General features: G+C 36.2%; 1 protein-coding gene across 1 annotated transcript; it reads right to left on the bottom strand.

Moving 5' to 3' along the window:
• Positions 1-11,852: 11,852 nt before the first annotated feature.
• LOC113506094 lies at positions 11,853-13,455 on the bottom strand. The gene has a single exon (XM_026888953.1). It carries the CDS (start codon positions 12,901-12,903, stop codon positions 12,064-12,066), a length of 840 nt encoding a protein of 279 aa, XP_026744754.1. The 5' UTR covers positions 12,904-13,455; the 3' UTR covers positions 11,853-12,063.
• Between the last annotated feature and the right edge of the window lie 297 nt (positions 13,456-13,752).

Genomic DNA, 13,752 nt, shown 5'->3' with positions numbered 1-13,752 from the left:
GCAGAGGCGCTAAGACTAAGTTATCTATAGCTTGACAATCGGATTTCCAAATCCATTTTTCTGCCACCAATTATATCATCATTACAAAACTAAGAACTCGCTTGCAGCCCCACAATTTTTAAACGGCTCGATTTTTCCAAACATGTCTAAGAACACATAAATCACTTTTAATACAAATCAAACTAAATTGAAATAGCTCTAGCCGATCCGAAGCTATGATGTCATAGACAGACAGGCAGATATGTCAAAGTTATAAAACCGCTCTCTTTGGGGTAAAATAAGAAAAAAACATTAATACAGCTGCGAAATATTGAACACCAGGACAGTATCGTAATCAATGAAACATGTTTGACCCAAACATCTAATACTGTTTGGGGCCCTCTAGATTCATAAAACGTGGAAATAAAAAAAAAGCAAGCTCAAAACTTAAAACAAAATAGCTACGAAAGAATTTTATAACAAAGCTTAAAACATAAAAGGCGCTTTTTTAAATGTTGCCTTACATATTGCGATGATCGTTATTATTAAACTTTATTGTTTTTCACATCTTGAAAATTACGCAGACAAAGTCGCGGGCAACAGCTAGCTAATCTATAAAGCTGAAGAGTTTGTTTGTTTGTTTGAATGCGCTAATCTCAGGAACTACAGGTTCAAATTGAAAAAACATTTTTGTGTTCAATAGATCAGTAATCGAGGAAGGTTTTAGGCTATAAACCATCACGCTGCGACTAATAGGAGCGAAGATACAATCGAAAATTTGGAAAAAACGGGGTAGATCTAAATCATAACATGTATCTTCTAACCACGCGGACGAAGTCGCGGGCAACAGCTAGTAATTTTATAAATTTTTAATCGCTCATAATTCAGTAAAAAACATTCTTTGCGTTTTTTCACGTTACACAATTATTAATAAAATTAATTCAGTTTAAAAATGTATATTTTTTTTCCACAACCCCAATTATTATAGTAATTATTCGTTTTTCGTGTTCTTCAGATATGTGATAGTAATCTCACAATAACTAATGTGAATGCAAAATTTGGTGGATCCACGCATGACTCACATATACTCACATCACACAATGTTACAATACTTATTTTTGTACTAAAATGGAGACTGGTGTCTGTGATAGGTGAGACCTGTGTTACAGATCACCAGGCTACCCTCCGAGGAGACAATATCGTTTATATCAGTATGTATTGTAATCTTATTTATAACAAAATGTGAAGTAGCTTAATTTTTAACTAATAGTATTATGAGATCAAAATTTTAAAAATACAATAAATTTCTATTTTAAAACAATAGTAGAATTATAATAAAACTAGCTTGTGCCCGCGACTTCGTCCGCGTGGAATAGTGACTTCCGGCAGAAAAGTATAGATAGCTGTGTCCGCGACTCCGTCAGCGTGTAACTCCTTGTGTATTAAGTTAATGTATTGGGTAATATTTATTATTATTATTTATATTGGTAATATTGTTTAGATCACGTTCACATAAGGCTTAACCCTTTATAAGACACAAAACTTAAAAATATTTATAGCTTTTAAACTTTATAATAATGTGTTAAGGTTCAAATTCTGGTGGCAATATAAGTACCACTGCCTTATAAAGGTAAGGTAAAGGTACCTATAAAACGAAAATACTTTAGTGCAAAGCTTCCGGGTAAACTATATTGAAAGTTGACCCGTCCGGCACGTGAACATAAAGACTTTTAGAACTGCTAACACGGGAAAGAGCAACATACAACTGACCATGTGAGAAACAACTGACACTGAGATCTACTCCAGCAACACGAAAAGTCTGCCCTTGAGCCTTGTTAATTGTCATTGCATAACACACCGATACTGGGAATTGCGTCCTTTTAAATTGGAATGGAAAATATTTTGGTATTAAGGGTATTCTGGAATAAAGACGGTTTCTCCTGCACCGCAACCTGTTAAAATTTGAGCCTCGATTATATTTTATTGCAACTGGGTTACTTTTAGTCGAGTTCCATTGCAAAGTTGTGGTGGTTTTAAATTTCGGAGCATAATAATCGGTATCCCAATTTTTAAACAAATTTCATGAGAGGGAAGTCCGGGCATATTTAAGAATTTAAAAATTCTATCGGGTAATTAGTGGCTTCTTGTTCATCGACCATTCTATTTATTGATCTATAAACTTTGCTTTCCCCTGTATATTCGACCAGTATTTTGTTATTGATCTCAGATGCCTGGTCATTGCGAGGAGTTAAAATAGATCTTTCGCATAGCCAAGAATTGTCCCTATTTAATATATTTGTTACGTCACCGTAAACCGACGATATAAGATGTGGTTGAGATTGCACCATACAACATAATTCAGGCGTCAGTATAAGTTTTCCTTGGTGTAGTTGTGGATAGGTACCTTCACCAATCTTTAATAATGTGTCAGAAAATTGACTATCATCCGGGTTATCTCCAGTTCTCACTCGCATATTTATAGTCAAATGCACCGATTGTATATCTCGCCATAAATAAGAGCTTTTCAGGCAAGCCCTAACCTCATCAGCTCGGGTTCCCGTGGTATTACCGGTAAGGTTTGTCGGAAATCACCACAAAATAAAACCGTGATACCGCCCATTGGTCGATCATTTTATCTTATATCCCTTAAAGTTCTGTTTACCGCTTCTACTCCTTTCGATGGGCCATCGTACATTCATCCCATATGATTAAACTACACTCTGCTAATACCTTAGCTTTGTCGCTATTTCTTGAAATACTACAGGTTGGATTTTCCGTGCGATCTAAATCAATTGGTATTTTAAACATACTGTGAGCAGTTTACCTCCTGGTAGCAATGTTGCAGCTATCCCTGATGAAGCTACGGCAAGAGCAATTTTACGCTGATTTCGAACATAAGCCAATATTAATTTAGTCAAAAAGGTTTTTCCAGTTCCTCCAGGTGCATCTAAAAACCATATTGTTCCCAAATTATTTTGAACACTATTGCACACGCGGTCATAAACTGAACGTTGTTCTGCAGTCATCATTGGGACACCGTTTTCTAATGTTGTCAGCAGTTCCGTTAAATTGTAACCAATCTCTGCGGAATATTCCCTATTAGTTACCTCTCCGACTGAGGTTGGTGTTGGCAAACCATATTCACAGAGTGATTTACCGCCTACTGCTGTTAAGTCATCCTGAAGAGCTAATAAGCACTGATTTATGGCAAGATCACGGAAATTATCATTAGTTGTGCCTTCATCATTGTTAGGTATATTTCTAAGAAAGTCTTCTGAAAATTTTCTTTATATTTTTCCCATAATGTTACAGCATCTGACAAATTACAAAATGTGAGTAATGTTACAAATAAATGGCGTAACCGTCGTGGATTATCACTAACACAGGATTCTGCTAAAGCGTCATCCCAATGCTGATCATTTTTCAAGCAAATGACGCGTTTGGCAAGCTGCTTGATAAGTGGGATAAACAACATCGTCTACTTTTCTCAAATCTATAAATGAGGTTGGTCCTCGCACGGTATGTAATAATAATCGCAAATAGAAACACTCAGCGTTGTTAGGATGAACGGTGTACACTCTACCAAGAACATGTTCTTTAAAAATACCTGACTCGCCATCTACAGGCCTGCCACGGCGTCTTCGATTAAAGACACCCCGTTGCTTATCGTAGGTATAATACGATGGAACTTCCTCATACAAAAGAGATTTTGCAAAATCATCAGTTTGGCAAAGTCGAAAGAATGCTAATAAACTTGTTTGTCTAGGGTTCTCTAACCGTTCTGTGACATTTTCGGCGTTGAAATATATACGTTGGCCGCCTTCAAGATGAACATCCAGATGAGTCACAGGTGGATAATCTTTCGTGAATGTTGAAACTTAAGATCCGCCACACAGCTTCTGAAGAACTTATATATCTGCCTGACTGAAATCTTGTAACTTCATCATGTTCATTTCTCAAAGCAAATGTAGCTTGGTCACTGCCCTTATTAATATACTTACAAATATATTTTATTGACTCTACACTATTACACATTTCAACATTTATGTGAGCTTGAAATGCTCTGGACAACACAGGAGAATACGGAACGACCCACCTATTATCTAAAGTAACTTGTTGTCCAGACACTCGCTTTTCAACAGTAAAACCATCATTATCTCTTGAACGGCGACGATATAATGGGTATCCATCATGTCCTGTTACAGTGCCATCCACTAAGGCTTTTGGATATCTTTTAGTGCAACGACCGTCTGCATGCAAGGAGAATTCCCGTTAAACGAACCACATGGACCATGTATCACATGAGTTTTAACAATGTCGTATAACACGGGATCTGCAATCGGACTTGGAATTTCAGCACTGATTAAACTGTCTACATCATTAGGTCGAACCTTATCTTTTAACCAAAGCAGGATATGTGCGTGAGGTAAGCCGCGTTTTTGCCATTCAATACTATACATATAACACAATACTTCTCCAAAAATTTTATCTTTGGTAAGTAGATCTATCATTGATTTCAATTTTAATGAAAAACTCTTGCGATGATATCATGGCGGTCATGCGGTGCTTGACCCTCAAGAAGCTCCCGAGTAATTTCATCCCACTTAGGATTGGTAGTTACAGTAATAAATAAGTCGGGACGTCCATATTTTCTTACGTAACAAAAAGCATCTTGAGTACTTTCGTGCATGTATCGTGGACCACCAGTAAAAGAAGAGGGCAAAATAACTAAACGACCCATATTCACCGTATCGTTATCTTGCTGCATGGCGTCGCGAAGGTGCACGTATTCTTCAACGCGCAGCTGCCTTTGATTAGATCGTATATAAACTAATCTTTCGGTTTCAATTTTGCGTACATGTCTACAATAAACTGATTGAATAAGCCACGAAAACGTTGAAAGTATACAAACCTATTCCGTCTTACTTGCAAGTGGTAACAGTAAAATTGAAGGCATGAAATCTTTTTATTATAATTAGGTGCGCCTGTACGCGGATCAGTTTGGTATAAAGCAAAATTATAACCATCTTCCCCTCGACAGTATATCAAAGGATATTGCAAACTGTCGTAAGCCCTGTGGGTTTCATAAATAGGTACGTTGCAAACAATTATCTCTGGAACGGATAACGATATCACGCCTATCACATTCCTGGTCGACCAATACCACAGCAACTTCATTCGTGGATGGAGCATTATAACGCCCAGGGTGTTCCTGAGTTGGACGCCTATCGGCATTTATAACAATTTTATAATTGTTATCATCATCTCGAGGAAGAGCTTCTAATGCCGATTTAAAACTGCATACATACGAATTAACCTGATGCAACATGTTCTGAAGTTGTGATATGAGTTCAGTATTTAAATTCGGGAAATATTGATTTCTTATATTCGACTGTTCGTTGTAGTCGGATACAAAATATATTTGAAGAAACTTAGGTTGGTTTTCAGGCAAAAGGGATCCTATCAAATGGTAAACCTGACCTTGTATCTTAAAAGTAGGCATGAAATGACCTTCTGAGATTTGTTGAGCGCCAAAGGATGTCATTTGAAATGCACTATTATAAGTGCGAATATTATCTAAAAACTGTTTAGATTGTATATGTTCCCCTAAAAGTAGTGATTTCAAAGGTTCCGGTGGGTCTTCGAATGAAGGCAAATTTATTTTACCTGTAGAACAACAGAAACCAGCTGACTCCTTACTCCACTTTGAAGCATTACAAAAACGACATACCACGTTCATATCGCCTATTACAGAAGATGATCCATAATCAATTGTGAGGTTATAAGCAAACCCACTTTTATATTTGTCGGACCAAGCCACCGAATTTCTAGATTGATCTTCTATGTGTACATCTAAGTTATTAAGGCTATGTCGAAATCTGTCTGCAGTAAGACGGGCCTCTCGCTGTTCGTCCGTTTCAAGAGACCGAATATTTTCGATTCTTAATCTTTCATTAGACAAACTTACTGATCGTTCTTGTCTCAAAGAATTATAATATTCGCGTACCGACTCTAGTCGTTGTTCATGCTCATGTGCGTCTTCGAGAGATCGAATAACATTATGGTGCACCCTATCATTTGTCAAACGGTCTTCATATTGAGTTAAAGTTTCAGATTCTCGAGATAAAATATGACGTTCGCGGTCAGCTGTGAGACGCAATTCCCTCTCAGTGTAGGTTTCTGACTCGCGAGACAATATATGACGTTCGCGGTCAGCTGTGAGACGCAATTCCCTCTCAGTGTAGGTTTCTGACTCGCGAGACAATATATGACGTTCGCGGTCAGCTGTGAAACGCAATTCCCTCTCAGTGTAGGTTGCTGACTCGCGAGACAATATATGACGTTCGCGGTCAGCTGTGAGACGCAATTCTCTGTCAGTGAAGGTTTCTGACTCGCGAGACAATATATGACGTTCGCGGTCAGCTGTGAGACGCAATTCCCTCTCAGTGTAGGTTTCTGACTCGCGAGACAATATATGACGTTCGCGGTCAGCTGTGAGACGCAATTCCCTCTCAGTGTAGGTTTCTGACTCGCGAGACAATGTATGCCGTTCGCGGTCAGCAGTGAGACGCAATTCTCGTTGTGACGCAGTTTCAGCATCTCGGGATAACACATGTTGTTCTCGGTCAATGGTAAGCCTCAGCTCTCGTTGAGAAGAGCTTTGAGACGCCCGTGATGTAGCTCGTCTCGCTCTGTCAGCTGCTAATCGCATCTCTCTCTCTGGAGAGCTTTCATTGGCTCGAGAGGTTGAGGCACTAACTCTCATAGAGCTTAACCGATGTGCTCTTTCCTCTGCCGATTCTTGAGAACGCGCATTTCTCATCCTTTTAGCATCTCTCGAATTTCGAGATAAAGATGGTCGTTTTTTAGGTGGCATTGTGTATTTTTAATCGACGGTAACTGAAGCTACCTTACACTTACAATTATATATAGTTATTATGTAATAATTACGAAAATAAACTATTAATATAATAAAACACTACCAATTACGAAAATAAACTATTAATACAATTAAACACTACCAAAATAACTAATATAATAATAACGAAAATAAACTATTAATATAATTAAACACTACCAATTACGAAAATAAAATAATCCTTATAGCATGACTCTGTATTCACGCGCGATTTCTTATTATTTCATGTATAACTTTGGTGTTTCTACACCGATTTACATGATTCTTTTTTTATTGAATAGGTAATAATGTTAACTTTTTTAATTGGGGATGAGTGATAGTGTTGTAAACGTTAGAGTAGACAAATACAATCAGAAATCTCCGAATTGCTAAGCTATCGGGAGTTTCACGTGTTATTGTGAGTCAACCATAAAAGTTAGACATATGCTGTCGAGGAATATTTTTTATATAATTTTAGGGAGAATATTTCCGTCATACATGATTTCTATGTAGCTTTAACCTATAAGCCTGCACACGTGACGGAAGCTTAAAAAATGGAGTAACTTACCCCGTTTTCCCAATATTTCCCTTCACTGCTCTGCTCCTATTGGTCGTAGCGTAATGAAAAGTATACTATAACCTGCCCAAGAGTATGAAGAATAATTGTGCCAAATTTCGTTAAAATCCGTCGAGTAGTTTTTGTTTCTATAACGAATATACAGACAGACAGACAGACAGACAGACAGACAGACAGACAGACAAAAATTTTACTGATTGCATTTTTGGCATCAGTAGCGATCCCTAACCACCCCTTGATAGTTATTTTTTAAATATATTTTATGTACAGAATTGACCTCTCTACAGATTTATTATAAGTATAGATAGAAATCTAAAAGTAATTTACATTGGACTAAGTTACAATAGGTTTGTGTGTTGTTGTGATTGTCTGTGTGTGTATCACCACTAACTATACATTTTATCCTTTTTAGTCAACACAATGTATTTCTCAGGTGATTCTGGCTATCCTCTACGTCCATGGCTAATGACTCCTATCCTCAATGCGGCCCAAGGTTCAAGGGAAGAAAATTATACCCAAAGACATGTGCAAGCCAGAAACTGTACAGAGCGGTGTTTCGGATTATTGAAAGCCCGCTGGCGATGCCTTCTTAAGGACAGGGTTTTACATTATGACCCATTTGTGGCAAGCAAAATAACCATGGCTTGTTGTGTATTACACAATTTAATCCTAAAAGCTGGAATTCCTCAAGACCTCTCTGCAGTACATGATGATGGGGATCATTTTTCGCCACTAGATCCAGCATCTACTGCTTCTGTAGGCAGCCAAAGCCATAATGAGTTACTGCAAGGGAGAGCTGTACTCAATTGTTTGTTAAACAGGATTTGATAATTACAATTTTTCTCATTATTTTTAGTAAATGATATAAATAACAAAATCTGTATTTTATTGCTGTCTTCTTTATTTATTTTTTACAACTTACAGCTGTGTGAGACATATTAGGCAGTAGTACGGTAAAGATAAAGAAAAAAAATATTGTGGTACAAGTAATGTAATATTTAGGCTATAAACTATTAAAAAACAACAAATTATACATATCAAAAATGTAAAACTTAAAATCTCCAGTCTGGTTTCTCATTTTAAAAAACACGTATTACTAAATGCCACTATTAAATCATCATTGGCCTAGCCTTTTCCCAACTATGTTGGGGTCGGCTACCAGTCCAACCGGTTTCAGCTAAGTACCAGTGTTTTACAAGGAGCGACTGCCTATCTGACCTCCTCAACCCAGTTACCTGGGCAACACGATACCCCTTGGTTAGACTGGTTGTCAGACTTTTTTCAAGCTTCTGACTACCTGTAACGACTGTCAAAAATGTAGGAATAACAGCCGGGACCCACAATTTAACGTGCCTTCCGAAACACGGAGGAACTCGTTATGACAAAGATGGTCACCCATCTACGGACCAACCGCATTGTTAGCGACGATGACAACTAAATAAATAAATAAAATAAAAAAGCCTTTATATTTCCAGTTTAACAAAAGAAATAACTTACAATTATGTTGTTTTTAACCTATGCCTACTTATTTTACAATAGAAAAAAATTAAAAATACAGAAACTATAATGTAACCTAAATTATTCTTATATATAGTTTACTATCATATAACCAATATATTTTAAGTAAGAAGACAGTAGGATTTTACTATACTGGAACCCCCTTTAAGGTAAAGGCCTCCTCCAAAGCTTTCCATTTCTCTCGGTCTTGAGCTATTTGTTGCCATTTTTGACCAGCAATTTTTTTAATATCGTCATCCCACCTAGTGAGCGGTCTTCCTCTGTATCGCTTACCCGGTGGGCCTTTCCAGGACGTTACTGTTTTGGTCCATCTACGATCTTTAAGACGTGCTACATGACCAGCCCATTTCCACTTTTGCGTTTGGCTGTATTTAAGAGCATCTATAGCTTGTGTTTTTGACCGTATTTTATTGTGGTTTATTTTTTGTATTTTCTTTATATTTAACATACTGCGTTCCATTCCCCGCTGACATGTGTTGATTTTATTCTTTACTTTGTTGGTAAATTTCCATGTTTGACATGCATATGTCAGACAAGGAATGAGACACGAGTCCATGACTTTTTTCTTCAAATTGATAGGCATTTCGCTTTTAAATATTTCCTTATAGCTCCAATACTTGTTCCAAGTTTGTTTCACTCTTCTCTCTACTTCCATTTCATTTCTATCTCTGTGGAATCCAATTTGTTTACCTAAATATATATACTGATCTACATAGTCTAATGGTTCATTTTCGATTGTTATTTTTGATTTTTTGAAGTTGGTCATTATTTTGGTCTTTGCGATATTCATTTCTAATCCCACTTTGCAGCTTCCTGTATGTAAAGTATCTATCATATGTTGCAGCTGTAGGCTCGATTCAGAAAGTAAAACCAAGTCGTCCGCAAATCGTAGATGGTTTAGGTATTTTCCCTGAATGTATAAGCCACATTTTTTCCAATCTAATTTGCTTATGATAGATTCCAATATCGCAATGAATATTTTTGGGGATAACGGATCTCCTTGCCTGACTCCTCTCTTGACTGGAAAGATTGGGCCAGTCGTTTCCAGTTTGACTCTACTTGAGCAATTACTATATAAGTGTTTTAGTATTGCTATGTATTGTTGTTCTACATTTTGAGCTTTTAGCGTGTTCCATATACTTTCGTGCGAGATTGTGTCAAAGGCTTTTTGGTAATCGATGAATATAATATACAGCGGTCTTTGTTGTTCTTGGTATTTTTCAATTATCTGTTCTAATGTGTGTATGTGGTCTATAGTTGAAAAATTTCTCCTAAATCCTGCTTGCTCAATGGGTTGACTTTCTTCCAGTGTGGTACTAATTCTTTGATTTATTATCGTAGAAAAAAGTTTATAAATACTAGGTAGAAGGCTTATCGGCCGGTAGTTGCTGATGTCTTTTGGGTCTCCTTTCTTGTATAACAAGATAATATTAGATTCAGACCATTGCGAAGGTGTTACACCAGTTTCGAAAATTAAATTAAATAATTTAGTTAGTGGAGCAGCTAGTATAGAGCAGGCGGTTTTTATGGCTTCGTTAGTAACATTGTCTGATCCTGGACTTTTGTCTGATTTTAGTCTATTTATTGTTTCAATTATCTCAGTAATTTCTATTGATTCTAAGTGGGATTGCGAATTTTCAAGGTGGTTTGTTTCTCTTGCTATGTCCGGTGTGCTATATAGATTTTTATAAAAGTTTGTAGCAATGTTGATTATGTCTTTTCGATTATAAGCAATGTCTCCCGACTCCTTCAAACAGTCAATCCATGTTTTCTCTGTCCTCAGCGCTTTATATCCTTTCTTTAGACTGCCACTTTTTTCTAAATGGTTTTGAAGGATATTAATTCTATGGTTTTTATAATCTCTTTTTATATATTTGCTTAGTAACTTATAAAGAGCTCTGAGTTCATTTTTCATGGCTCGCGTTTTGTTTTTAGTTCTTTGTAGCTCTTGTCTTCGTTTTAAAAGTCTTTCAGTGTTTTCAGTGAGTACATTGTAAACTTTTTTTGAATGAGACGTTCGTGCGACTTGTAAGCTGTCTGTTATATAATTAAGTATTTTATCGTAGTAGTCCTGTACTGTCATAGTAGTTTCGGTGTTGAGTAGAGATGTTATTTTAGTTTGCAAGGTTTCCTTATAAATTTGTATTTCTTCTTCGTTTTTGAGGGTACTATTTTGTTTATTCACAAACCGGGTTCGCGTTTTCACAGGTTTACTGAGTGATATTTTGGCTCTGAGTGGTCGGTGGTCTGATGAAAAGTTAATATTTACTGCTTCAATGTTTTGAAATGATTGAGGATGATTGGACAGTATGAAATCTATTTCATTTTTATGACCATTTGGAGACTGCCATGTCCATTTTCTTTGATCTCTTTTCTTATAAAAGGTGTTAATGATAGCTAGCCTATTCTCCATCGCAAAGTCTATAAGTCTTTGACCCCGTGAGTTTCTTGTTCCATATCCATACCGTTTCATTATTAAGTGTTCATCTTTTTGTGGTTTACCAATTTTGGCATTAAAATCTCCCATCAAAATAAAATCTTCGTATGCTTTATCCATTGCGTCATAGATGGTGTCATAAAAAATATTTACTTGTTCTTCATCTGCTGCTTCCGTTGGGGCATATACTTGCATGACGGTGAATTTCTTTCCTGGCATATTCAGATTTAGCAGGGCTACGCGTTCTGAGACCCCAATGTAACTTTCTATATATTGTTTAAGATATTTTTTAATTATGAAACCGACTCCATATTTACCCTGCGTTTGCCCTGTACTGCAGAGAATAAATTCTTTGTATTCTTTTATATTATTTCCGAGGCGCCGAACTTCTGATATACCTATTATGTCATATTTTATATGTGTTAATGCTTTTTCCAGTTCTATTATTCTTTCGTGTGATAGCAGAGTTCTAACATTGAAGGTTGCTATGTAGAGGTTTTCTTTGTTTCTTTTTGATTTTTCTTCATTCTCTTTTTGTGATATCTTTGGAGGGTTGTGGTCATATTCTTCCACGGTGACCAGCCGGCTTGGAAGATGTTTAGTTTTTAGTCTATTTTCAATATAGTTTTGCGCGTGGGAGGGGGCCTTTAATTGTTATATGTTATTAGTTTTGTTTTCCTGATTTTTCGATGTGTTAGTCGGGTGCTTGTGGAAGAAGTTCAATATGCCTGGTTTTACTGGCCCCTCTGATAAACTGGATGATCTTTGTATGGGAGCCTCTGTTTTATTTTTCTTATTGGCCTGCGTTTTGTGTTCATCGCTTGGGTTCGTGCATGTGGTAATACTTTCAGGAGAGTTAGAAAGCATTCTTTTGCTATAATTTGATGTGTGATTCGAATGTTTATTCATAATTATTATTTTATCATATTTGATTCTAACTGAGTTTCCTTTCTCTTTTTCAATGCGTACTTGTTCTTGTAGCTCCTTCCTTTTATTTAGAACATACTCAGGATAGTCCTCTTTTATGTAATAGGGAGTATCCTCAAGTACTTTTTTTTGTTTAAATATGGCTATTTTTATACCTAGTGTTGAGACAGTGATAATTATTGGTCTTGGCCTTTCCCCTTTTTTTCCAATTCGTTTAGCCTCCTGTATGTCCCTTTGGTCTATCTTTATAGAGAAATGTTCATTTATAAAATTAATAATAATATTTTCTAAGCTGGAATATGATGATTCCGTTTCCTTCAGACCGAATAGAACTATATTTCTTTGTCTCGCCTGTTTTTCGAGGAAATATATTCTTTTTTCTTGATTATCCACTTTATCCTTGAGGTTTTCATACTTTTCTTCCAAAGACTTAAATTTCTCGTCTAATATATTATTTATATTTTGCGTTACTTGCTCTGTTACGTTTTCTCCGCTTTTCTGAATTGTTATTTTTTGTTCATCTAGTTCTTTTTGGATATTTTGTAGTGCTTTTAGAACTTCTTCCATGTTAAAAATATTGTTGCTGTTTGTTTTTTGTAATAGTAGCGCACTCTCGTGACACACTTCCGTACTATTAGCAATTACCGACTCGGCTGGATTTATGAATCGATCTGTGATTTACCTATTAGTATCTTGTCCACAGAGTTCTTTAGGTTTGCAAGAGATGGCGTTGTAGTCGTTATGGTTCAATTTTGCCGATTCATTTGTATAAATAGGTTATGATATTTTTTTTATTTTTCTCATAAAGTCTTCCCTATTTGTTTTATAACACTTCACTAATCGTTCACAGAATTAATCACTCAATATTGTCTTTTGTTTTGAAAGAAGTCACAAAATCTCGACACAGCAACAGTTATTTGGCTTGGAGCTTTTTCACTGGTTTCTTGTGTTTTGAACTCGTTTCTAACACTGTCCACAATGTATGTTGAAGAACTTATGTTTCTTTATTACGTTGTCTTTGTTTTAGTAGAATTTATGCACTTGTACTTTTTTTAAATCCGAAAATGATTACGAAGACGATGTCGACAGTAGCACCGTGGCGCCCTCTCTCAATGTCAAGATGACAACTACGTACACCTAAATTAAGTATGTTATAGTTTTTGTTTGATTAACGTTTCAAGTTTCTTAAAGTTAATGAGTTTGTTTACGTTTGCAATCAGTTATAGGTGTACGTAGGTATATATTTGAAACATTGTTTATGTTATGTTAAGGTTTGTTTACAAATGTTTAAGACTATATGATGTATGCTAGGGACATAGACTATGGTTAAGACCTAAGATTTAGTTACCTAAGTGTTGTCCATATACTATTTAACCCTGAAAAACCTAGAAATAGGTTTTACTTAGAAACAATTAT

Source organism: Trichoplusia ni, chromosome 28 (genome assembly GCF_003590095.1).
Source record: "Trichoplusia ni isolate ovarian cell line Hi5 chromosome 28, tn1, whole genome shotgun sequence".
Classification (NCBI taxonomy): domain Eukaryota; kingdom Metazoa; phylum Arthropoda; class Insecta; order Lepidoptera; family Noctuidae; genus Trichoplusia; species Trichoplusia ni.
Note: the sequence above shows the minus strand (reverse complement) of the source record. Positions and strands in the feature narration are given on the sequence as shown.

Coding starts and splice junctions, on each gene's coding strand:
- LOC113506094 (XM_026888953.1), bottom strand. CDS start 12,903: ATGGAAGAAGTTCTAAAAGCACTACAAAATATCCAAAAAGAACTAGAT.